Genomic DNA, 27,493 nt, shown 5'->3' with positions numbered 1-27,493 from the left:
CACAAATGTGTTCAGTGCGGGGCGGGTTTTGCCAGAAAGTTAAGTCTTGCTAATCACAAGAAGATCCACACCGGAGAGAACACATGTGATCAGTGTGGGATGAGTTTTGCCAAAAAAATAAGTCTTGATAATCACATGAAAATCCACACCGGAGAGAAGTCTTACACATGTGATCATTGTGGGATAAGTTTAGCCAGAAAGGAAAGTCTTGCTAATCACATAAAAATCCACACCGGAGAGAAGCCGTTCAAATGTGATTGCTGCGAGGCGAGTTTTGCCAGAAAGCAAAGCCTTGTTAATCACGTGAAAATTCACACCGGAGAGAATCTGTACAAATGTGATCAGTGTGGGAAAAGTTTCAGAAGATATAGTGTCTTTAAGGATCATCTGCTGACTCATTCTAGAAAACGAATCTATAAATGCGACCAGTGCGAAAAAAGCTTCTTTCGGCCAAGTTTTCTGAGGGACCACCGAAAAATTCATACAGATGAGAGGCCATACGTGTGTTATTTGTGTGGGAGGAGTTTTCGTTATACGAGTGGATTAAAATCACACCAGAAAAGGCACGGCGGTGTGAAGGATCATGCTTGCTCTGAGTGTGGGAAGACTTTCTATTCAGTTAGTGCTCTAAAATGTCACCAGTCAGTTCACACTACAGAAACACCTTATAAATGTTCGTACTGCGACAAGAGATTCAAACGGTTACAATATCTGAAAATACACAAGAGGGTCCACACTGGAGAAAAGCCGTATCCGTGTCATTCGTGTGGGAAAAGGTTTACTTATTCTACTACTCTGTACAGTCATAAAAAAAGTTCATGTCTGAGAGCAAAGTAGTTTCGAGTTCTGATGCTGTATTGTTAGTGCAATATGCACCAATTTGAAGTAGTAAATAAAACAAGGAAATAATTTCTGCTTTTGAGCTTATATCTTTTCATTAATCCCTGTGGAAGCTAGCCAAAAAGTTGTGCATAATTACTCGACAATAATGCAACTGCTAACAATCAAAATTTAGTAAAACTAGATATTTCCGATTGTTAACTTCTGTGTTTACTAGGTGTTACTAACGCTTCTTGTTTGCAATAATAGTCTAAAAAGAGTTTTTTTTTTTTTTTTAAATGTAGTCAACTTTAATATAAATTAAACACAACTTTTGTTTAGACCTGTTTAATCCCCTGAAATTTACAAAACTTAATTTTTGGTCACAATTTTGTATTAATGGTATGTAATGAAAAGCCAAACTATATGTATATGCAGTTATCATTCTTATCATACACTATTTATTTGCAGAGACTTTAATATTTTGTTGATCATATGAGTTTTATTATCATTGTTTAGTTTTTTCTTCTTTTGCCTTTTAGTCTAATTTTTTAATTTACAATCTAATAAAGGCTAATGAAGAATTTTTCTGCGAACCATGACTGAGCTAACAAACAAATCTTTGTAAAACTATGTATTTCAGATTGTTAACTTGCGTGTTTACTAGATGTTTTGACTGATAACATATAAATTGGCTAACTGAGTTGGCAGATGACTTAAGAGTTATTGTTAATGCTGTCAATACATAATCAAACTGGACTGCTTAGATCTGGACTGCATTATGCTGTTTGTTATCATTTTTTTTTTAGTGGTTTATGACCGTGGTAAAGTAACATTACAATTTTACAATTGACATTCGGTTTCAAACCAAGTTAAATTCTTTGTTCCTGCTATTGTTTGAGTCAAAACTATGTCAGAGAGACATAAATGTGTGCCTTTTATGATGCACAAGGCCTAAAGGGTTCCGGTTAGTTGCCGTCCCATACAGAATCACCACGTCTGATTCTTTAAATAACAGCGATCTTCACTATGGCTGAGATACTGAGATATATAGGTGAGATAATTTTACCCCAGTCAATTACATTTTTTGATCTAGCTTTATTTATGTATTTATTTTGTATAGCGTTTTTACAATGTAGATTGTCTCAAAGCAGCTTCACATAATTGGTTATAGTAATTGGAACACAGTAGTTCAGTTTTTAGTGTTTAAGTTCAGTTCAGTTTAGCTCAGTTCAGTGTGGTTTAAAATCATTACTGAAAGTCTAAACACTGAAGAGAAAATTCATCGATGGGTAGCTCTACCGATCCCAAACCATGCAAGCTAGTGACGACAGCGGAGAGGGAAAAAAAACTTCACCGAGGTGAGTGAAGAAAAAAAACCTTGAGAGAAACCAGACTCAGTTGGGCACGACCATTTTAATTTCTCCGCTGGCCAAAAGTCTTGTGCAGAGCTGCAGCCTCAGCGGTGAAGGCTGGAAGCTGGCCTCATCGACGACTCTTCTGTCCCTGGAGCGTCACTGGAATCAGTCTCATGCTCTCCACTCCTTCATGACCAGTGCAGCAGCTGCTCAGGATACGGCCTGGTTCCGGATATGGAAACCTTGGGATCATCACGTCGCTATTCTTGGATCCAATCAGTGACTCCATATAATCTGAGGACCTCGGGATGAGTATCCAGGTGTAAATGGAGAAAAAAAGAGAATAATTAGCCTAGCTGCTGTTCATAGTGTATATAAGCAAGATGCAAGAAACTAGCCTGCTGCTAATGTCTTTCATCTCTTTTTACACTTTAACAACCAAATGGGTGCTTAAGTCTATTTAACTGATCATATTTAAATGACATTGCAACAATAATGCTGTAAAACAGGGCTGTCCAAACTCTGTCCTGGAGGGCCGGTGTCCTGTAGATTTAAGCTCCAACTTGGCTCAACACACCTGCAAGGATGTTTCTAGAAAGCCTAGTGAGAGCTTGATTAGCTAGCCCAGGTGTGTCTGATTGGGGCTGGAACTAACTTTGCAGGACACGAACCTCCAGGACTGAGTTTGGACATGCCTGCTGTAAAAGGAATATTATGGAATTGATAATACTCACATAAAGCTTTCACCAGAAATTTATAACCAGAAATTTATAACCATAGCCAGGAGGGTTCAGGTGATTCGAAAGATGAGCTTGTTTGTCTTATTTTGACTGCTATACTATTAGAAATAGTGAAAATAACCCATCAAAAACAGTTTTAAGACCAAGTGGAATCCTCTATTGAGTGTTGTTTCGACTTCATCTAATCAGTTTTGGCCAGCGCAAACAATTATTTTTCATGAGTCCAACATCCAGCTGTGCAAGAAAACACACAGTGTGACTAATGTGAGTCATCTTTCACTACTGTATTGTTTTTAAATGGAGAAGACATTTTACAAGTGACTTTTATTTTAAATCTTGGACCTTATTAAAACAAAAAAGACCTTTAAAAAGGTGTGAAGCGCCATAAGCTGTCCATATTAAAATTAATTTGAATACTGTTTTGGTTATTGTTGTTATCCATGAATTTTAATGTGTACTTTTTTGAGTTATGATGACCATCCAATAATCTATTTTAGCTAAAATAGTGCTAAAAATGTCACTAAAATGCAGTTTTAAATCTCATAATTAAATAGTAGCCCAAATGAGGCCTATAACCGCAAATAGGTCTAATTTTTGAGAAAAAAAGAAACATCCCTTTCACCAGGCTGGCGTTGTACGCAGCGCTCATGACGTCTCACCTGTCACCTGACATTACTGCAAAGGACCAAGCAAACAATAATCCTAACATATTACATGGGAGTGTACGGGGGAAACAGTTTTGCAGTTGTTTTGCAGCCCGTGCAATAAGCAGACGCGGATAAAGGAAGTGCTTGTGATTTACATGTGGAGTCAATGCCTTGATGCGATTAGACATCCTGCTGCTGCGCGAATTGGGCGTTTCTGGCGTTCAGAAAACACGAGAGAGTGGGATCATCTAACAAACGGAGCAGTGGAGCAGACAGATAAGCAACCAGCTCTCATTGATGGAGAGGATGACGGCCGCTGTACGTGACTACAATGAAGTAAGCATCAATTAATTTTGATTTACATGTATGGCTGCAGGCATGTAGTTATCATGGTCTTCGGGACCATGTTAGGGACTTCTGGGAGTTTTCCAGTGGGCTGCGGTCTTACCGTACGTTCACACCGAAAGCGGCGAGAGCGTTAAAGTAGCCGGAAGTCATTCATTTTCAATGAGAGCCGGCGGCGATACGCGGCGAGGAGCAGCGCGGCGCGTCTTCGCCGGCGTGAGCGTCGAGGAGAGTTGAAATGAAGTCAACTTTATGGTAATGAGCTATGACGCGGTTCGGCGGCAAGCAATCAGAATGAAGACGTCCATCGCTTGATAGCAGTTCAGAGAACACAGACCTGTGAACTTTGGTTCCGACCACAGTTGTTCCCAAGGGTTTGATTATTGCGGTCGCCGGATTTCCAATTATTTAAAATTTTTTCCTACAGGAACATACATTAAATAAGTTACTGGCGAGTTACTGATGTTCATTAATGTTGTATATTTATCTTAAAAAAGCGGGAATCTCACGCGATGTTATAGTACAAAACAGTACTGCTGCTTCAGGATATTTCAGACATATGGACACATATTGGATAAATAGAGCAAAGCCACACCACACACAACTTGATCTTCCATTGTTGTATGACTTTGATAAGAAGTGCGCAACATTTTCACGCTAGAAACATGTTTAATGCAGGAATGTAACTGATATGCTGCAACGGCTCCTTTAAATAAGAGATCAATGTAGCGAGTTTTGACGCTCTCGCCGCAGGAGCTGAAGGCAGAGAGCGTTGTCGCCAGGGCGGCCAGAGCGACCTTGGACGCTCTCGCCGCTTTCGGTGTGAACGTACGGTTAGAAGGCTGGTGAGCATTTTGTCTTTTAATTATTTCGTGCTGTAACTTGTAATGATATCCAGACGTTCATGTTATATAGACTAATCCCAGGTGTATGTGTCTTTCTGACTGGCCACATGAAGCTGACGCGAACTGCGAGACTAGTAAAACTGTGCTAAACACGTGACGATTGGCTGAGCATAGACCAATCAGAATCAAGTTCAAGTTTAAGAGCGGTTGCTGCGCAACTGTGAACATGCTGCCATAGTGAACATAAAATATACAACATCTTACAGTCATTGATCCAAATGTAAAGGAGGAGCTGAGGGAGAAAAAAAGACAACTTGAGGCAGAAGCCACCAAATATGTTAAAAAAAATGAGTTAATCGCTAAAAGGCTGGCAAAAGACTTTGGTGAAGATGTTAGCAGGGCGGCTCTGACTGAGGTGAGACGGCCATTTAATAAGATAAAATGGTAATCAGTATATACTAAAAGTTTTTGATTACTAAGCGATTTGCAGTCGTGATATTGTTTTCAAAATACATCAATCCAATGAATAAGAAACTGATAAGTGACTTACAATGTCTGCTTAAAACACAGAGTCCTGATTTAGCTTTATTTTGTCAAACTGACCTGCTGCAGCTTCAACACGGCGGTGTTTCATTTGTGAATTTATACTAAGACATTTTCTTTTTGGCTTAGTCCCTTAAGTTAATCTGTGGTCGCCACAGTGGAATGAACCACCAACTTATTTAGCATGTGTTTTTTGCAGCACTGGGCAGCATGTGCTTCCAGCTGGAACCCATCACTGAGAAACATCCATACACACTCATTCAGACACATACACTTACAATTCAGCTCACCCAATTCATCTACCACATGTTTTTGGACTTGTGGGGGGAACCAGAGCACCCGGAGCAAACCTACATGAACAAGGGAAGAACATGCAAACTCCCAACTGAAATATATCAACTTACCCAGTTGGGGCTCGAACCAGTGACTTTCTTGCTGTGAGACGATTGTACTACACTGCTCCACCGTGCTGCCCCAATTAATGTTTTTTGAATAAATCAAGTGAGTCAGTGATTCAACTACCTATTCATGAAGACAGTGACTTGTTTCACACTTAAATGAATTAGTGAATTTATTCAAATGAATAAATTAAATGAATGATTCAGTGATAAAATCAGTGATTTGGCATCACATAGAGGCAATTTAATTATTTTAATTTTTGCTGTAAAATTTAAGTTATTGAAAACATTTTAACCAACCAACATTTTTGTATTCAAACAGGATAAATGGGATAGGATAAATGTTGTTTGCCAAAATGGCAGCAGTTATGATCACACTGAGAGAGCTCTTCTTCCTCACAGGACAATTTGCTTTTATTAACATGCCCACAGATTGAATACACTTTCAATTAAACCTCCATAGACATGTTCTTACTTTCACTTTCGATTTTGTGCCTATTAAACATTATGCAAATGAATATACTTATGAATATATATGCTTGAAAGAATAAAGAACGATATATACAGCTGAATTTTTATGATGAATGCATTTTAGGTTATTTTTTAGCTTATAATTTAGGCCTAATGTTACATCACAACTGTTAAATCTGGGTCTTTATTGTTCAAACCTCAATATACTTTTTTCTTATTTACAAGTGTGTTCTTCAGGACTATATAATGAGCTTAGAAATTTGAGATATATTCATAATTAATCTTTAATAAATTAACTAAACTGGTTAGATTTCAGTCAACTAAATTGAGAGTAGATTTAGTCGATTAAAATCACATTACATTTAGTTGACTAAAACTAGACTATAATTACAATGAATTCAACAGACTAAAACTAAATGCCATTTTAGTAAAGAGACTAAAAATTAATCATAAATTGCTGTCAAAATTTATTAAAAGTCACCACAATGCTAGTCTACCCAATAGTATTTGAAAGTCCTAATGTCTACTCAAGCTGATCTAAGTCCATTTATGCATTCAGAGAAATTGCTGTAATGCTGTTAAGTAATAGGTGATAAAGCACAATAAAAAGAAACATAGAAGAGTTAACATGAGGAAGCGATATCACTGGCATTCAGGTGAAAATGAGTTTCTTGCATGTGTTTTTTCACTCACTCCAGGCACAACTGGTTTTGTAGGGAATGTCTTTGTAGGGAATCTACAAATCCATATTCATATCACAGAATCTAATACCGTTATTACTGTAACAGTTGCATTGTGTATACTGTAGAGGGCAGCATTTAACCTCCTTTACTTTATGTGGGCTATCAAACGAATGACATTTTTCAATAATAAAAATCCATATTATATTTTAGAAATATTTATTTAGCATTTGGTAAAAAAAAATTTTAAGTTGAGACCACTTTTTTTTTTTTACAGTGTGGTTTAAACGGTGAGCGTTTACAAATTAAAAAACACTTTATTTTATTTAAAGGTTACATTTTTTCTCCACAATTGGCAGTATTGGATTCAAATAGTTTTAAAGGTAAAATACAGAAAGGGTTTTAAACTCGTATGAAAAGAGAATTCAAGAGTAATTTTTGCGACTGGGAGAATTTTTTTTAAACGTGTAATGTCATCAAATACACACTAGGTGCCAATGTGGCTCTTTACAAAAAAAATGCAAGATTACCCTAATAATCCTAAGCAAACGACAGATAGCTTACCTATCTAAAAAAGTCAGGTAAGAAAGTCATACCTGCTTATGTCTTTGATAAGTATTTTTTTTTAATATAATGATTAAACACAATATTTGATAAAACCCTAGATGTTCTAAAATGTGAGATTTAAACAGTTAATAACTACATTCTTTATTACAATGATAATTGTATTAGGTCAAACAAAAAGGCATTCAAAAACTGCATTCAGCAAAAGGTTTTTATTTGCTTATTTGCACTAATGACATTACAATGTGGCAGACCTGGTTCTACAAATACTGCATTATATGCCATTTCCCTTTAGTAGATGTTTCTGCTGCTAAAAGTGAAGGCGTGAGTAAACTATAATTAAAAAAAAAGGGTAATGATTTGCACTCAATTGCTTCGTACTGTTTTTATAATTTATTTTTCTTACATTTTACGGGTGATTAAAAAAAAAAATAATAATTTAATCACCCGTAAAAAATAAGAAAAATAAAAAATAAAAACAGTACGAAGCAACTGAGTGCGAATCATTACCTTTTTTAATAATAGCATTGATAAGATTGACGCACCAAACCAAAGAAGTAACTAAAAAAAACGCTAGCGCGCAGGGCAAACTTCAGTAACTCTACACACAAGAGTAAAGTATAAGTAATTATTTTTGTCAGTGGAAATGATTTTTATTGAGGCAACACTTAACAACGTAAGCAAATGGAGGTCAGTGAAATGTCATAATAAAATATGTGACTGTATAAAAACAAAGAGGCATTTTGTGTTAATACTACTTGTGACTTTTACGAAAATAATTCCCATAAGGGTAACATAATACAGTATTAGTACAAGGAAAATGCTGTGTAATGCAAAGTTTTCTGTTTTAGGCTCAGAGCTAAAATGTTAAATACAATGGAAATTTTCAGCATTAGCTGCACAAAGGTCCCATTTCGCAAGTTCAACAGCTGCATTCAATTGGTCGCCAAAATGTCAGGAAAAGGTTCTGTTTGGAAAGAAGGAAACCCATAAAATAACTGTCAGTTAACTATTGACACTCCCATTCATCTGAACAAAAGACGTTGTCAAAAAGATAATCTCAACGGTTTTAACAGCACGTTTAGTAACAGTCAGACTGGTCAAAGGACACATTACACTGATAAGCTCCTTTTGAATTGCTTTTGTTAATACTTAAGGCAATATAAAAAATATACTTAGCAATGTAAACAGTGTAGAAATATACTAAATATGTATACAATTAGAACTTAGTATGACATTTTTGGACTTGGATTGGTGTATTGGTCCCAATATTGCTAATTATTACAACACGTCTTCCTGAGTTCTCTGTTAAATCTAAACTAAAAGTAGAAATAATCCAGAAACACAGGTGAGCTTGTCAGAACATGTCTTGCCTTAGACAAAATTTCTTATACACGACTACCCACAAATCAAGTATCAACAGGTTTTAAGACTAACTGATTTAACTGTCAAACATTCAAGCTCTAATGTGCATCAACGCCTTAGTCATCTATATCAGGGTATATGCAGGAATCCTAAAGAAAATTTCAATACCTTTTTAAAGACCTTGTAATATTTTAACCTCGTCACCACTTCAAGTTCTTAATCAGTATCAAACCTTGAACTTAATAAACAGTTGTTCTCATAATTGATTTATCAAATTATAATACTTTTTAAGACCCTGCAGACACCCTGTATATATGAAATGTTTTTCAAAGTTAGTTCTACTGAGTTAAAAATTATTCTGAAATGTTTGACATCAATAAAAGCAGTATGACCAAATGTGTTTTTTCAACTAGCTCTTTAGATTATCAAACTAAGACAAGCACAAAACATCCCCCTTTAAGACTGTATTCGGCTCTATCCACTTGCTATGCTACTGTTGAAAATGCTTAATAACCATGGTAAACTATAGCGCAGAGGCACTTTTAGCCCTGAAATGAATACTTCAGTATGACTTTTTATATGCTATTGTTATTGTTGACTGCATATAAAAGCTGGGATCGATGTCATCTTGCATTAACGCTGGAGTATATGATGTGGTCGTCTTGATTAGTTGGCTGAAAAACAAAAGACAAACATTAGAAATTAAAACATAATAATGGTGTTGTTTGATTAAATCCTTCTTTACGGTAAAAGCATTACACATCCATCTGCTGCTCAAGGACAACATTTACAAGCACATGAAGGCATGAAAGCAAAAAAAAAAATTATTTTAAAATATCTTTTTTAAAAGGGTTATTTTATTCATTAAAGGGGTGTTCAACTACAATATCATATATTAAACTTGATGTGTAATGTAGCTGTGTGAACATAAAGAACATCTCTGCATGTAATACATTCAAAGTTTAATGCAAAGAGAGACATTGGCTTTTACAAAAGCTTAGCAAAGCCTGGCCAGAGGCCCTGTAATGCTGTAATGTAGCAGAGAAAACTAAAATGCATTCAAACACTGCTATTTCCACAGAGCTTCTTCTGTTTCTGTATTTGGACTTCCGAAGGACACGACACGAAGAGAGAATTGCTTACAATTTAATTTGAATCATATACCAGAGAATTATAAAAAATATATATAGCTCTAGCATTTGACATAAGACAGCTTTCAGAATTTCTCCCAGTTCAGTGCTGGATTTGGCTAAAACTCCTTAGAGTAGGAGCAGGTCCAACCATAATAGAAGAAGCTGTGGATTGTGAATCACAGCCTGTAAGTATTATTATTTTTTAAAATGAATCTATTACATGCATAGTTTCTAGCGTTAACGGTATGTTGTAGCAAGGATGTAAACAATGAGAAATGCTGTTTGGCACCATTAACCGTTTTTCTACAAATTTATATTTGTCCTTCAAACCCCTGTAAACACACACAATCTTCAGCAGCGCTGCAGTGTCTCTGTATGCGGCAGCTTTCCCTGTGTTCTACATTTCAAATAACAAACTCGCAAAAAATATGTGACCGTTTTATTTTAAGCACTATATTACTTACACATGCTTATAACCCGAATATATATATATATATATATATATATATATATATATATATATATATATATATATATATATATATATATATATATATATACACACACAAGACACTTGTCAGGTTTTATTTTAAAGAGCAGGTGTAAGGTTCAGCTGTGTTTCACTTTCTATATAATTCGGGGAAAAACTGATACAGCTAACAGCTGCTCTGACTGACAGTGTTTACAGAGCGCAAAAGCACGCGGTTGTAGGGGCATGGTGCTTTTCCTGGTGACGTGGAGCCGATCTATTAATCATAGCACATTATGTTAGCTGACCAATCAGAGCCTCTTGAGAGTGGGCCTTTTGGAGGAACTAGGAAATATGACATGTCATTTTCATGTTAGCTGAGCAGCTGTATATAATCAAAGTAAGATATATGAAAAAATAACATGATTTTTTTTTTACAGGTGAAGCATGAGCACACATCGCTTTGCATTATATAAACACAACCAAGCCTATATATATATATAATTAATTAATTTTGATGATGATGAGCAAATTTATCTAAAGCCTTTATAAACATATACATTAACATAATCAGGGAACAATATCTATGGCATTTAAATCTGATTACAAACATTTCAGCCATGTTAGCTTGGTCCTTGAGAACCAATGAAGTTCACACTAGAGTGTCACAGCTTTACCAACAACCATTCTAACATATCACCTGGCACGTTTGAGCTTACAAAACAACCAATGATTTCTGTTTTTCAACGCACATCATGATTTTGCCAAGATCATATGATCCTGGATTAACATATATGTTGATCCTGGAACATAATTTTTGTTTGAAAAATGTAATGTTTTGATGACTTAAGGCTGATTTATACTTTCGATTGGCTTCACAGTGCGAGCCTCAGCTGAGTGTGCGAATTGTGAAGGCTTTCCCACTTGATGCGCTCGCTGCTGTACTGTTATTTGCAACAACAGCAGGCGATTTGAAGATACTGCTCATACATACATACATATATATATATATATATATATATATATATATATATATATATATGCTAACTGCATACTTAATGCAAAAACTTCTATGCATTAAGATAAATAAAAAATAAAAAATACATTTACTTAAAAAGCGAATGACAAGCTGTGCACAAAATATATGCAGTGTTTTGATCAATGCTTCAAAAGAAACCTGAAGGGCGTCACACCAGGCAGTTGTTTTAGATGTCTAAAGGTTGTCACATGTATGTTCATACAGTTTGGCCCGACTCAGCTTTTCACATCTTTGCATGCATCTTTGGATGGGGAGTCACACACATACACTCTCAGAAATAAAGGTATGCAAACTGTCAATGGTATGATACCTTTTCAAAAGGTACACATTTGTACTGAAAGGGTCCATATTGGTACCTTAAAAGTATATATTAGTACCTAACAAATTTTAAGAGGAATACTTTTTTACTTTTTATGTACTAATATGTTCCCTTGAGGTATTAATATGGACCTTATTGGTACAAATTTGTACCTTTTGAAAAGGTACCACCCCAGTGACAGCTTGCGTACCTTTTTTTCTGAGAGTGTAGTTTAAAAAAAAACGTTGTGTGCTGCTCCATCCGAAATGATGTCGCGCACACCCTAAGTGAACCTCTGCCAACACTATCACATTCGCCACACACACCCAAACGAACTTGTGGATGGATCAAATATAAACCAGCCTTTAAGGGTTTTAGGCTTATAGAATGTCATTGGATAGACAGAAGTCCATCTGAAATTTATCCATCTGAATCCATCAGAAATGTCCATCTTCAAGAGAAAATGCAAAATATCTTAATTTGTGTTCTAAAATTTTATTTTAGGGTGAAGTAATCTTTTAAATACTAGTAAACCATACATTCATAACATCCATCTCAAGGGATTAAAATAAAACAGAGTTCTGCTTTTAAAAGAATTTGGGGGGATTTTTGGGAGGAGGGGATATTTTACAACACTTTCCCTTTCCATTCATTATAAAGACTGGTGTCAATTGCAAGTTCCAGTGCTTTCCTGGATTTTCATTCATTCATTCATTCATTCATTCATTCATTCATTTTTTTTTAACTTAGTGCCTTTTTAATTTAGGTTTGCCATAGCAGAATGAACCACCAACTAATCCAGCATATGTATATAGAAACGCCAACTGACCCAGCCGAAGCTCGAATCATTGACCTTCTTGCTGTGAGGCGACAGCACTACCTACTGCGCCACCGCATCGCCTTTTCCTGGATTTTATCATGCTGAGTTTTACTATTTGAAATGTATATATGTGGAATTGTCATTGGAAAAAACATGTTTATTTGCGTCTGATGTCTGTGACATTACAGAAGCATAATCATAGTATTCAGCAAATTTATAACCTCCTAAACTCTACTGGAAGTAAGAGATGAGAGCACTTTTGGTATTTGGAGTGAATTCAGGAATTCCAGTATATGGCACTGTGACCGCCCAAGTATAAAATTGTGCAAGCACAAAAAGACATTAAGCTAGACACAGCAGTTTAAAATGCTTAGCTGTTTTGTAATCACTAAAACTGCTTTGTCACAAGAGCAAGCGATTTTATTCTGAGCATCTGAGGTAAAAGCAAAGGCTTCTGCAGACTAACAGATTCACAGCAAACAGAGAATCTTACCGCCTTATGAACTCTGCGTGCATGAAATGTTGTTTCTGCGTAAAGTACCTCTTCGTCACAAGTCTGAACTATTTCAACAATAATAATACTGTTCAAATGTCAAAGTACTATAGTTCAAAATAGTGTTTATTAGGGCAGCACGATATTGGAAAGTTTTGACATTGCAATAATTATTTCCCTGTAATATATATTGCGATATAAATACAATTTCGCTAAAATAGATCTATTTGGATAGTCAATGGGATGATTTGTATGGGAGTGAAATTTCAATACATGCAAATTAGGTAACACTTTATTTTGATGGTCCATTTGAATATTAGTAGATTGTCTGGTTAATATTTGTTGATACTGCTCCTTCAACAGACGTTTAACTGACTATAAGAAACATTGCAAGTACATGTCAATTTATGCTAACGCTAATCCTAACTAATAATCTTCTACTAATAAGTCTACTAATAATCTTATGGGAATTAGTTGGCATGTAGATGCAATGTAATTTAGGCCCAATCCCAATTCTATTTTTGTACCCCTACCCATTGGCCCTTGAAACCAATGAGTGAGTGTGAAGGGGAAGGGCTTCAAAATTGAACCCAATGAATTGGGACAGCACTACTGCACACGTCATCACATGTCATCGCGATGTCTTGCTTCATATGAGATCAGACGATGGCGACTGCTGTAGTTATTCCAGTTGTGTTATTTTTTTGGTATTTATCTTCAGAAAATCACTGGAGGCATATATCATGTTATCATAACGATATAATGTGGCAATAAGATCGTAACTGTACTGTGCATTTACACAGTGGATGGGCTAAAGGGTAGAATTGGGATTGGGCCTTAAATTCCACAAACAAACCATCAAAATAAAGTGGCACAGTAATTTATTATATACATAAAATAAACAAACTACAGTCATAAATAATGATAAAGTTACATAAACATTGATTTCTGGGGAGTGTATAACAGTATTCCGGAGCAAAAAATTTGTAATCAAACATAATAAAGGACTGCGTAGTCTTCATCAAATAAATAATTTTAAAAAATCGTTTTTGAAACATTTATATGCTCTTTATGTTCTCTTAAAATGCTTTAAACTTTAAAATGTTCACATAAGTCTTTTAAAACACATGGAAACTTTAAACTTTCACTCTGTAATGGTTAAATTCTGTAGTGTCTCCACAAATCTCATGTGTTTCTCCTGTGGATTCTGGTCATCTACATTCATAACTCAACCTTCCATATCCTGCAATGTGACTACTGCGGATGTACACATTGCAATATCATTTGCTCAAAAAATATATTGTGCAGCCCTAGTGTTTATTAAACCATATATAGCTGCACATTTTGATTTACTTTTTGGCCCAGAAATAGTCATGTTAGTTAATTAATAAATTAATGGATTTACTTACCCGATTTGCATTTTCTTTGATGAAAGTATATCAGTACTGCACTGGATACAACCAAAACCAGTATCACACTAACTGTTATTCCCACCAAATGTGCATTCTGCAGGGGTTCTGTAAATAAATAAATTTTTAAAAATTGATAACATAAATGATTCCTACAGTGTCTGACTTTACTGAAGTCTTTAAAGAGGGATAATAGAAAACATGAAGAAAATGTTATTTTGTAAAAAAAGAAAACAATTCAATTTTAGTAATTGATCAACCATTAATATCAGCAATGATGTACCTGATCTTTCCTGACAGGTTTGACTTGTATTCAGATGTGTGGTGTGGTTTGTGATGGGATTGTTGACCACACAGCTGTAGGTGTTGTTATCCTGATACTCCACCTCCAGAGGTAGAGAGAGACTGATGCTGAGATCAGACACACTGATGCTGGACAATACACTGTTTCCTTTGTACCAGGAGAGACTCACAGCACTCGCATTCACCACTGAACACAACACTGACAATCTGGACACTGATGAACTTTCAGATGATGACAGTGATGATAATGAACAGTTTCTGCTGATGACAGGAAAAGGAAGATGAGCTAGAAATATCAGAGGGGAAAATGTTAAAATGTTGCTTTAAAAAAGTAACACCTTGAAAATTCAACATTTTTTTCATAATTTTAATGTAGCCCAATTAAAGCGTTTTTAATTTAATTAATTGCTAAAAATAGTGCAAAGTAATTTGAATGTAGACACATTTACGAAAGCAATCTTAAAACCACATTTATATGTTTATTTATTAGTTTGTTTATTTATTTATACAAGTTTTGATCGTACTCACCATACACGGTAACTGTAAAAGTCTTGCGTGAGAGTGCTCTGTTGTTGCGAATCTGTAGTTTATAAAGTCCAGAGTGTTCAGTTGTGATGTTTCTGATAGTCAGAGATCCAGTGTGATTGTCCATCTGCAGTCTGTCTCCAAATACCACATTAGGATATATGTTGATGTTCTTCCCCTTGATTTCAGCTATAATATTTTCTAAATTATTGATTTTAAGCGCCCACAGAATCTCATCTGTCTGTGCACTTAACGTTATATTTGTGTTTAGAGTGACAAATTCTCCCTCCGTCACGGACATCACTTCATCTGTGTAAACAAATGTATCTGAAATGAACAAACATTTAAAAATGTGTATTAATACTTTTGGCAAGAGAGAAGATAGTATGGCACAATCTAAAAAAGTTCACTAAAGTAAACATGATCAAAGGTACTTGTCAAAATGTTTTTGATGTTTGTAGTATAATCTTAATATCATCTTTTCATTTGCTCAGCTGCTGTTGGTTTTTCATTATTTATTAGGGTGTTATTGTTTAAGCGTGCGTTTATTTTTAGGTGGGTTTAGAGATGGTGTACTCCAAGGTGAACATTTTCCACACTGTAAAAACAAAAACTCTTAGAACCTTATTTATGTTGTTATTGTTGAATCAATTTTACTTTTGTAATCATCTAATCAATGAAACTGACTAAAATATTAGGTTAAATTTTGTCAAAATAATATGTAGTTGAAACCTGATTAACTTATTAGGTTGAAGTTAGCCAAATATAAAAAACAGCTTTTTGTCAGAGCATTTTTTTACATTGCAACATGTCGACAATAGCTTGTTTTTGCATGCTGTGACCTGCATTTTGCTGGTTGGTTAGATAGCCTATTTTGCATTACATTTATTCATTTACCTGACGTATTTATATGTGAAAACATAAAATAGATAATTTGGAAGTCAAGCACACTTAAATATGACATTTATATAAATGAACAAAAGAATAACTCACCACTTGAGAACCAAATAATGCACAGACTGACGAAAAAAGATTTACGAATCATATTCCTCAATCTCTACATGTCCGTACGCGTTTGATTGTTGATGCAAAACGTTTACTTATCTAAGTGTTTTGTTTGAACTGCGTATAGTAAACCGACTACAAAAATCCACATTAGGCAATTATCCTTTTCTCCATTTTTAGCAAACAAAGGCCCGTTAGAATGTACATGCGCAGGCTTTGGAAAATAAAATCAGCCCGTGATCTATCCGTTCCTGGTTCTAACGTAGTCTTACTTTGTTAAAATAAATAAATAAAATAAAGAAATACAAAGTTTAAAACGCACTTCTTGATTTTGATGTTCAGTCTTTCATTGCTCCGCCTGCACTGACGAAAAATACGCCTCGCCAATTCTCCCTCCCCTTCTCTTCACATCTTCATCGCGAGGTCAACAGTAAACTTTTACTAAACGTGATGTAGGCCGTTTATGTATTAAAACAAGTTATTGACCCAAACAGGATGAAGATGTGCGACGTGACATAGCCTAGATTTTTTGCAAGATTACTTGTTCAGTTTGTGGTTTGCCGCTTTTCTGTAAACTCATAACTTCTTCCTGCCATCATTTCATCAGAGTACAGTTATATAAGTGATCAAGTGGTGATAGATGGCTAAAGATAATAAAGCCTACTTTACCCTTCCGCGGCTGATGATCCGGTGTGACGACCCTTGATGAATATAAAGTTGGTTGGACATTTTGACAGAGATACAGCCTCTGCAATCTTCAGTAGTTCGTAAACGATTTAGCACAATGTCAAGAAACATACAGTGTTCTTAAAACATCTTAGAATGTCCAAAAGAACATACGTTGTTTTATTTGTTTCCATCTGTCCTAATGTAATACAATAGCTCTTATATGTAATAGCGCAGCATAGGGACTGTCTGCAAAGTGCAAAACCAAGAGCAAAAAACTACATTGTTCCAGCTAAAAGCTGCACTTGTGAAATGTATAAAAATAAATCTCAAATCTGATGGGTCTTACTAGTTCAGCAAAGAACATTTAGATCTTTTTTTAATTTATTTAACAGAATTACAGCACAAAAACGTTATTGTAACTATTGAAAAAATCTTGAAAACTATTATAAAGTTTGTTCAGTATGGCGCCCCCAAGATGAACAAGGTAAATTTTTTAACATAGATTTTAATATTCAGATATTTGAATTATTCATTAATTCCTTTGTTTTTTTTTTGGCTTAGTCCCTTTATTAATCAGGGGTCGCCACAGCGGAATGAAGCACCAACTTATCCAGCATGTGTTTTACACAGAGGATGTCGTTCCAGCTGCAACCCATCAGAGAAACACCCATACACTCTTGCATTCACACCCTCACATACACTATGGCCAATTTAGTTTATTCAATTCACCTATAGCACATGTCTTTGGACTGAAACCGGAGCACCCAAAGGAAACCCGCTTACACAAGGAGAACATACAAACTCCACACAGAAATAGCAACTGACCCAGCCAGGGCTCGACCTGCTTGCTGTGAGGCAACAGTGCTACCCACTGCGCCACCGTGTCGCCCATTATTTGAATAATTGCTTTTGAAAACAAACACTATTAATACACCAACCTAAAAGAGTGTGCCTTGTTAGTGGTTCATAGGTCCAGCCAGATTGGTCCAATGACAGTGTCCACTGGTGGATGAAGGTTTACTGCATGTTCTGTCTTTCCAGTGCACAATGTTGATTTACTTTAAACTTAACTCATATCTGACTCCAATTTTAATATGAGTTGTTTTAGAATATTAATATATTTATCCTCGTTTTATCTGACTCCAATTATGAAGAGTAAATTACATTGTATAGAGTAAATTTCAGGAAAAAGTTGAACTGAATGACCTGTTCTGTTTGAACTCATAGATTTCTGTGATAAAGTATGTTGTTAATGCTGTGATATACTTCTGTCGTTCCAGGTCATGTGATTGTGTGCAGCTTTCACCCACAAACAGTGTTTCCAGCTTGAGTTTTGCATCTCGTATCTCCATTAATTGTCAACCGCCCCACATCTAACCATCAAAGACCACAGCGCATCTCATCTGGAGCAGGTACAGTAATGTGTCACAGTGCATGAAGCGGCGAGCGTTTGATCTGTGCATTTAAAAAATAGACCTCGTGCAGGTTTGCTCGGGTACAAACCAGCACAAAGAAGCATTCTGAAGTATTTTTAAAAGTACTCTTCATACATTAATTATGTTTTATCCCAATGAAAGCATGAATATTATGTATATTAAAGTCATTAAATGATAATATTCCCCCATGGTTTAAATAAATCATTATTTTCTACCAGGCCTAAAAAGTTTAAATATTAAAACGGGCCCACAAAAATATGTCAGGTTGTGATAATAGAAACTTAAATAAACATTTAGGTCAGCTCCTATTCTATAGTGACATATAGTATTTACTGCTAGCTTTTGTGTCTAAATGTATTTGATAAATTTTTTATATTGTTATATTAGATTTTTTTTAAAGTTATTTGATGCTACTTTAGCCTTTGTCAAGTGCTTTAATGGTATAATGGACTAATTGACTACAATATTGTCCTATTACTATACTGTAAATTTATAAAAACTCATTTATTTTGTTTTTATTTAGTTTCTTTGTCTTTTAGTTCTTTGTTATCTTATAACCTTTAAATTATACAGGTTTAGGTGCATTATATGTCTGATGGTCTGTCTTGAATCAGGTGGCTGTGTATCAGGAAGTTTCCACTTTGCATTGCTTATAATGAAAACTTACAGGTCACAACAGAACAGTGCTACAGAAAAGTGGAAATTAAAATACTGTTGCCCACTCATGTGGTGTTTATATAAATATTAAGATGTTGGCTGAACATTTAAAACAATACCAGATTGAACAAAGATTTGCAACATTTGTTTTATTAGACATAAAAGAAGACATTAGTGCAATTTAAAACAGTTTTATACAGACTTTTATAATCCCATTAAAAAAACATATAAATTCTTTATAAACACAAACATCCCTGTTTTGATGTTTTAATGAATAAAAAGTAATATTCTCCCTTCATTATCTTAGCAGCTGTCAATACTGACCAAAGATTTCCAACATTTGTTTTAAATTAAGACATTGGTGCTAATCTTTTGAGGTATTTGTACCAATAAAACATAATTCATAAAACATGAACTCTTATATTGTCTTATCTGTGTTCCAGATTGCAAGGGTGGGAAGGAAGAATTCAGAGGGAACCAGTAGGTATTTTGAGTTTTTATGGTGTAAGCAGGGGACAGACATGGAGTAGCAGATAATATTGAGACAAGATACTTGAGAGAGTTGAGAGTGGGGTTTATGCAGTCCCGGAAATGAGGAGCAGGGTGAAATGAGAACTGTGGTGACTGTGCTTGGGTGACTGGTACTGGTGCTCTGGGTTGTGAGGGGACTGTGGCTGGTGGATCTGTGACAGTTAAGATGGAAACCTATTTAGCTTAAATCTATTTGAAAATCAAGAGTCTAAGGGTTTACAGCCTTTAAAGTTGTGCAAATTCTTAGCAACGCACATTAATAAAAAAATAGTTTTCATATGTTTAAAAGACAAAATATATTACTTTGACCTATACAATGCATGTTCGACTACTTTACTTTTGGCTGGACTTGTTTTATCCTCCAAGGTCACATTTTATCCTAATGTCAACAAACTCTACATGTACTCTTGAGATCAGCCTTTACAGTACTGCTGATTATTGAATTCGATAGATTACTGTGGTCTTCGTGTCCACATCAAGCAATAATTTCTGTAAGAGATGGACAGAAACATTTGTGTTACAAAAAATAGTTTATTTGATGTATAACCAAAACACTTTGATATCCTGTCAACTCATATTGATGGAGTTGAAACCAAAACATGAAGAGAGCAAGCAGATATTAAGCTAGACAAAGCACTTTATATTGCTTGAAGATACTGTAGTCTTCTAGCTTGCTTCAAAAACACTGACATGAACATCAGCGGCTTTTGAAAAAAATTGGGGAAATCTTTTGGGATGTGGGGATATTTTTCGAAAGTTTCACTTTCCATTCATTGTAAGGATTGATGTCAATAGGGTATATGCAGAAGTAAGCAGAATGACTTTTAATTTTGCGGTGACCTGGGTCAAGTGCTTCCTGTGAACTGCATGGTTACAAAATTGGCAAAATGGAGGTCTTTTTTCTTAAAAAAAAAAATCTTAAAAAAAAAATCAGTGATCTTTACTGCCTAATTGATATACGATATAAAGTGGGTCTCAGAATGTACAAAAAGCACTGCATTCAATTCAATTTTCCCACGTCAGTACGCCAGTGTTTTGGTGTTTCTGCACTCTCCTGCTGGTCCTGCATCTCGTTTTACGCTTAAGCAACTAAATGGATGCTTAAGGCCGTGGACATCGAGACGTTTTTTTGCTCGCGTTTTCTGTCGACATTTAACGCCTCGTAACTAAATAAAGGGCGTCAATGTGATTGTGCACACCAACGCGCAAAACGGCAGGCGCAAAAGCGTCATTTAAAAAAAACGTCTCACCGTACGTTCACACCGAAAGCGGCGAGAGCGTCAAAGTAGCCGGAAGTCATTCATTTTCAATGAGAGCCGGCGTGAGCGTCGAGGAGAGTTGAAATGAAGTCAACTTTATGGTAATGAGCTATGACGCGGTTCGGTGGCAAGCAATCAGAATGAAGACGTCCATCGCTTGATAGCAGTTCAGAGAACACAGACCTGTGAACTTTGGTTCCGACCACAGTTGTTCCCAAGGGTTTGATTATTGCGGTCGCCGGATTTCCAATTATTTAACATTTTTTCCTACAGGAACATGCATTAAATAAGTTACTGGCGAGTTACTGATGTTCATTAATGATATATAAATTTATCTTAAAAAAGCAGGAATCTCACGCGACGTGACAGTACAAAACAGTACTGCTGCTTCAGGATATTTCAGACATATGGACACATATTGGATAAATAGAGCAAAGCCACACCACACGCAGCTTGATCTTCCATTGTTGTATGAATTTGATAAGAAGTGCGCAACATTTTCACGCTAGAAACATGTTTTATGCAGAAATGTAACTGATATGCTGCAACGGCTCCTTTAAATATGAGATCAATGTAGCGAGTTTTGACGCTCTCGCCGCAGGAGCTGAAGGCAGAGAGCGTTGTCGCCAGGGCGGCCAGAGCGACCTTGGACGCTCTCGCCGCTTTCGGTGTGAACGTACGGTCATTCTCTTTTTTTTTTGACGCGCGGGCGTCAAAACCTTCTCCACCAATCAGATCGGCACTTTTGCTCACGTTCACGAAGCTGCTGAAGTTACAGTAAGCAGCACTTACAGGCGCTCAAGCGCAAAACTGTCAATGCGAGCGCACATTGAAGAAGATGCCCAGAGGCGATATGAACGTGGAGCTGCTTATTGCTCTGTGAACACTAATCATTTCTTCATCGCTAGAGCTGCTGCTTGAACCATCTATGCTTGTTCGAGTCACCAGTAACTTTATAAACAAACGTGCGAACTTCCTCTCCTCCTCTTCTTCTGTGTTATAAGTGGATGTCAGAAGCTTAAAGGTGTGCAGCTTCATCTAACGTCAAAAGGGTGATTTAGCATACTCTTCAGCTTGACGCCAGTGAAAAGCGATTGGGTTTGAACACTGAAAAACGTCTCGTAAAACGCTGACGATAAACGCAAACTAAAATCGTCCCGTTGTGTAGTAGCCTTAAGTCTATTTAACTGATTGTATTTTAATTATATTACAACATCAATCCTGTAAAAGGAACTGAATAAAATTTAAAAAGTCACATTAACTGCTTCCCAGAAGTTTATCAGTATTGGAAAAAACACTAGCTGTGCATATACCCTATTGCAAGTTACAGTGACTTCCTGGATTATCCAGCTGCCACTGAATTATTATTGTTGAAAACCCATGCTGTTGTTTGTGTCTGATGTCTGTGACATTTTAGAAGCATTACCATAGTTTTAAGCAAATATATAACCTTCTAAACTTTACTGGAAGTAGGAAATGAGAGCACATGTTTGGTATTTAGAGTGAGTTCAGGACTTTCAGTATATGGCACTATGACAGCAAGCACAAAAGACATTAAGCTAGACACAGCAGTTTAAAATGCTTAAACACTTGGCTGTTTTGTGATCACCAAAACTGTTTGTCACATCTGCAAGAGCAAGCGGTTTTAATATGAGCATTTGAGGTAAAAGCAAAGGCTTCTGCAGACTAACAGATTCACTGTAAATAGAGTCTCTTACCGCCTTACAAACCCTGTGTGCATGAAATGTTGCTTCTGCGTAAAGTACTTCTTTGTCACAAGTCTGAGCTGTTTCAACAATAATTATACTGTTCAAATGTCAAAATACTTCAGTTCAAAATGGTGTTTATTAGGGCTGCACGATATTGAAAAGTTTTGACATTGCAATAATTATTTCCCTGTAATATATATTGCCATATAAATACAATTACACTAAAATAGGTCTATTTGTATAGCCATTTGGATGATTTGTATGGGAGTGAAATATAGATACATGTAATTTAGGTAACACTTTATTTTGATGACCCATTTGAGTATTAGTAGATTGTCTGCTTAATATCTGCTGATACTGCTTCTTCAACAGACGTTTAACTGACTATAAGAAACTTTGCAAGTACATGTCAATTTATGCTAACGCTAATCCTAACCCTAAACTAACAGTCTACTAATAATCTAATGGGAATTAGTTGGCATGTAGATGCAATGTAATTTAGGCCCAATCCCAATTCTAATTTTGTACCCCTACCCATTGGCCCTTAAAACAGAGTGTAAAGGGGAAGGGCTTCAAAATTTACCCCGATGAATTAGGACAGCACTACAGCACCTGCACACGTCATCACATGTCATCGCGATGTCTTGCTTTATATGAGATCAGACGATGGCGACTGCTGTAGTTATTCCAGTTGTGTTATTTTTTTGTATTTATCTTCAGGAAATCATTTAAGGCATATATCATGTTATCATAACGATATAATGTGGCAATAAGATCGTAACTGTACTGTGCATTTACACAGTGGATGAGCTAAAGGGTAGAATTGGGATTGGGCCTTAAATTCCACAAACGAACCATCAAAATAAAGTTGCATAGGGATTTATTATATACATTTAATAAACAAACTACAGTCATAATACAAATAATGATAAAGTTACATAATCATTGATTTCTGGGGAGTGTAAAACAGTATTCCGGAGCAAAAAATTAGTAATCAAACATAATAAAAGACTGCATAGTCTTCATCAAATAAATAATTTTAAAAAATCGTTTTTGCAACATTTATACGCTCTTTATGTTCTCTTAAAATGCTTTAAACTTTAATATGTTCACATAGGTCTTTTAAAACACATGGAAACTTTAAACTTTCACTCTGTAATGGTTAAATTCTGTAGTGTCTCCACAAATCTCATGTGTTTCTCCTGTGGATTCTGGTCATCTACATTCATAACTCAACATTCCATATCCTGCAATGTGACTACTGCGGATGCACACATTGCAATATAGATGCTCAAACAATATATTGTGCAGCCCTAGTGTTTATTAAACCATATATAGCTGCAAATTTTGATATACTTTTTGGCCCAGAAATAGTCATGTTTTAGTTAATTAATAAATTAATGGATGTACTTACCCGATTTGCATTTTCTGGGATGAAAGTATATCAGTACTGCACTCGATACAACCAAAACCAGCAGTATCACACAAACTGTTATTCCCACCACATGTGACTTCTGCAGGGGTTCTGTAAATAAATTAATTTAAAATTGATAATATAAATGATTCCTACAGTGTCTTACTTTACTGAAGATGTAGTTGTCAAGTTGTCAAGTCTTTAAAGAGGGATAAATAGAAAACATGAAGAAAATGTTATTTTGTAAAAAAAAGAAAACAATTCAATTTTAGTAATTGATCAACCATTAATATCAGCAATGATGTACCTGATATTTCCTGACAGGTTTGACTTGTATTCAGATGTGTGGTGCGGTTTGTGATGGGATTGTTGACCACACAGCTGTAGGTATTGTTATCCTGATATTCCACCTCCAGAGGTAGAGAGAGACTGATGCTGAGATCAGACACACTGATGCTGGACAATACACTGTTTCCTTTGTACCAGGAGAGACTCGCAGCACTCGCATTCACCACTGAACACAACACTGACAATCTGGACACTGATGAACGTTCAGATGATGACATTGATGATAATGAACAGTTTCTGCTGATGACAGGAAAAGGAAGATGAGCTAGAAATATCAGAGGGGAAAATGTTAAAATGTTGCTTTAAAAAAGTAACACCTTGAAAATTCAACATTTTTTTCATAATTTTAATGTAGCCCAATTAAAGCGCTTTTAATTAAATTAACTGCTAAAAATAATGCAAAATAATTAGAATGTAGACACATTTACGAAAGCAATCTTAAAACCACATTTATTTATTTATTTATTTATTTATTTATTCGTTTGTTTATTCGTTTGTTTATTTATTTATTTAAGTTTTGATCGTACTCACCATACACAGTAACTGTAAAAGTCTTGCGTGAGAGTGCTCTGTTGTTGCGAATCTGTATTTTATAAAGTCCAGAGTGTTCAGTTGTGATGTTTCTGATGGTCAGAGATCCAGTTGCTGGTTGGTTAGATAGCCTATTTTGCATTACATTTATTCATTTACCTGACGTATTTATATGTGAAAACATAAAATAGATAATTTGGAAGTCAAGCACACTTAAATATGACATTTATATAAATGAACAAAAGAATAACTCACCACTTGAGAACCAAATAATGCACAGACTGACGAAAAAAGATTTACGAATCATATTCCTCAATCTACATGTCCGTATGTAAATCACCTCATGTATAGCGCGTTTGATTGTTGACGCAAAACGTTTACTTATCTAAGTGTTTTGTTTGAACTGCGTATAGTAAACCGACTACAAAAATCCACATTAGGCACTTATCCTTTTCTCCATTTTTTAGCAAACAAAGGCCCGTTAGAATGTACATGCGCAGGCTTTGTAAAAAAAAATCAGCCCGTGATCTATCCGTTCCTGGTTCTAACGTAGTCTTACTTTGTTAAAATAAATAAATAAAATAAAGAAATACAAAGTTTAAAACGCACTTCTTGATTTTTGATGTTCAGTCTTTCATTGCTCCGCCTATGACGAAAAATACGCCTCGCCAATTCTCCCTCCCCTTCTCTTCACATCTTCATCGCGAGGTCAACAGTAAACTTTTACTAAACGTGATGTAGGCCGTTTATGTATTAAAACAAGTTATTGACCCAAACAGGATGAAGATGTGCGACGTGACATAGCCTAGATTTTTTGCAAGATTACTTGTTCAGTTTGTGGTTTGCCGCTTTTCTGTAAACTCATAACTTCTTCCTGCCATCATCTCATCAGAGTACAGTTATATAAGTGATCAAGTGGTGATAGATGGCTAAAGATAATAAAGCCTACTTTACCCTTCCGCGGCTGATGATCCGGTGTGACGACCCTTGATGAATATAAAGTTGGTTGGACATTTTGACAGAGATTCAGCCTCTGCAATCTTCAGTAGTTCGTAAACGATTTAGCACAATGTCAAGAAACATACAGTGTTCTTAAAACATCTTAGAATGTCCAAAAGAACACACGTTGTTTTATTTGTTTCCATCTGTCCTAATGTAATACAATAGCTCTTATATGTAATAGCGCAGCATAGGGACTGTCTGCAAAGTGCAAAACCAAGAGCAAAAAACTACATTGTTCCAGCTAAAAGCTGCACTTGTGAAATGTATAAAAATAAATCTCAAATCTGATGGGTCTTACTAGTTCAGCAAAGAACATTTAGATCTTTTTTAAATTTATTTAACAGAATTACAGCACAAAAACGTTATTGTAATATTGAAAAAATCTTGAAAACTATTATAAAGTTTGTTCAGTATGGCGCCCCCAAGATGAACAAGGTAAATTTTTTAACATAGATTTTAATATTCAGATATTTGAATTATTCATTAATTCCTTTGTTTTCTTTTTGGCTTAGTCCCTTTATTAATCAGGGGTCGCCACAGCGGAATGAAGCACCAACTTATCCAGCATGTGTTTTACACAGAGGATGTCGTTCCAGCTGCAACCCATCAGAGAAACACCCATACACTCTTGCATTCACACCCTCACATACACTATGGCCAATTTAGTTTATTCAATTCACCTATAGCACATGTCTTTGGACTGAAACTGGAGCACCCAAAGGAAACCCGCTTACACAAGGAGAACATACAAACTCCACACAGAAATAGCAACTGACCCAGCCAGGGCTCGACCTGCTTGCTGTGAGGCAACAGTGCTACCCGCTGCGCCACCGTGTCGCCCATTATTTGAATAATTGCTTTTGAAAACACACACTATTAATACACCAACCTAAAAGAGTGTGCCTTGTTAGTGGTTCATAGGTCCAGCCAGATTGGTCCAATGACAGTGTCCACTGGTGGATGAAGGTTTACTGCATGTTCTGTCTTTCCAGTGCACAATGTTGATTTACTTTAAACTTAACTCATATCTGACTCCAATTTTAATATGAGTTGTTTTAGAATATTAATATATTTATCCTCGTTTTATCTGACTCCAATTATGAAGAGTAAATTACATTGTATAGAGTAAATTTCAGAAAAAAGTTGAACTGAATGAACTGTTCTGTTTGAACTCATAGATTTCTGTGATAAAGTATGTTGTTAATGCTGTGATATACTTCTGTCGTTCCAGGTCATGTGATTGTGTGCAGCTTTCACCCACAAACAGTGTTTCCAGCTCGAGTTCTGCATCTCGTATCTCCATTAATTGTCAACTGCCCCACATCTAACCATCAAAGACCACAGCGCATCTCATCTGGAGCAGGTACAGTAATGTGTCACAGTGCATGAAGCGGCTAGCGTTTGATCTGTGCATTTAAAAAATAGACCTCGTGCAGGTTTGCTCAGGTGCAAACCAGTACTAAGAAACATTCTGAAGTATTTATAAAAGGACTCTTAATTACATTTATTATGTTTTATACCAATGAAAGCATGAATATTATGTATATTAAAGTCATTAAATGATAATTTTCCTCCATGGTTTAAATAAATCATTATTTTCTCCCAGGCCTAAAAAGATTAAATATTAAAACGGACCCACAAAAATATGTCAGGTTGTGATAATAGAAA

The 27,493-nt window shown here is 35.7% G+C and overlaps 3 protein-coding genes across 40 annotated transcripts in view; 2 read left to right on the top strand and 1 right to left on the bottom strand.

Annotated features, from left to right (window-relative positions):
• wu:fi42h12 overlaps positions 1-907 on the top strand; it is a gene marked incomplete in the record, with an annotated part of 3,276 nt that extends 2,369 nt beyond the window's left edge. Inside the window, 1 exon segment of the mRNA NM_001423697.1 lies at positions 1-907. This exon segment is cut by the window's left edge and continues 1,202 nt beyond it. Within this exon segment, the coding sequence (NP_001410626.1) occupies positions 1-837 (837 nt within the window).
• Positions 908-3,615: 2,708 nt separating this feature from the next.
• The window catches only part of si:dkey-253d23.2, a 60,206-nt gene continuing 36,328 nt past the window's right edge, over positions 3,616-27,493 (top strand). For 3 of the 14 annotated variants that reach the window (XM_087303946.1, XM_087303948.1, XM_087303940.1), the window contains exons 1-4: positions 3,616-3,900; positions 18,219-18,350; positions 19,475-19,511; positions 27,057-27,188. The gene's annotated coding sequence lies outside the window, so the exon portion shown is untranslated. Of the gene's footprint in view, positions 3,901-18,218; positions 18,351-19,474; positions 19,516-27,056; positions 27,189-27,493 lie in introns of all 14 variants that reach the window. The other 11 variants (XM_087303954.1, XM_087303942.1, XM_087303935.1 and 8 more) reach the window with 4 other exon arrangements.
• Positions 7,608-26,021, bottom strand: si:dkey-253d23.4. Of its 25 annotated transcripts, none has more exons than XR_015521202.1 (7): positions 16,258-16,634; positions 15,268-15,591; positions 14,720-15,025; positions 14,437-14,544; positions 13,028-13,095; positions 7,937-9,449; positions 7,608-7,775 (listed from the first exon to the last, which is right to left on the bottom strand). XR_015521202.1 is itself a non-coding variant. In XM_087302761.1 (6 exons), exons 1-6 carry the CDS (start codon positions 25,128-25,130, stop codon positions 9,399-9,401), a joined length of 909 nt encoding a protein of 302 aa, XP_087158887.1. In that variant the 5' UTR covers positions 25,131-25,476; the 3' UTR covers positions 7,608-9,398.

This window comes from Danio rerio, chromosome 22 (genome assembly GCF_052040795.2).
Source record: "Danio rerio strain M-AB ecotype USA chromosome 22, GRCz13ab, whole genome shotgun sequence".
Taxonomy (NCBI): domain Eukaryota; kingdom Metazoa; phylum Chordata; class Actinopteri; order Cypriniformes; family Danionidae; genus Danio; species Danio rerio.
The sequence above is the reverse complement of the archived record's forward strand: the minus strand, read 5'-3'. Positions and strand labels throughout refer to the sequence as shown.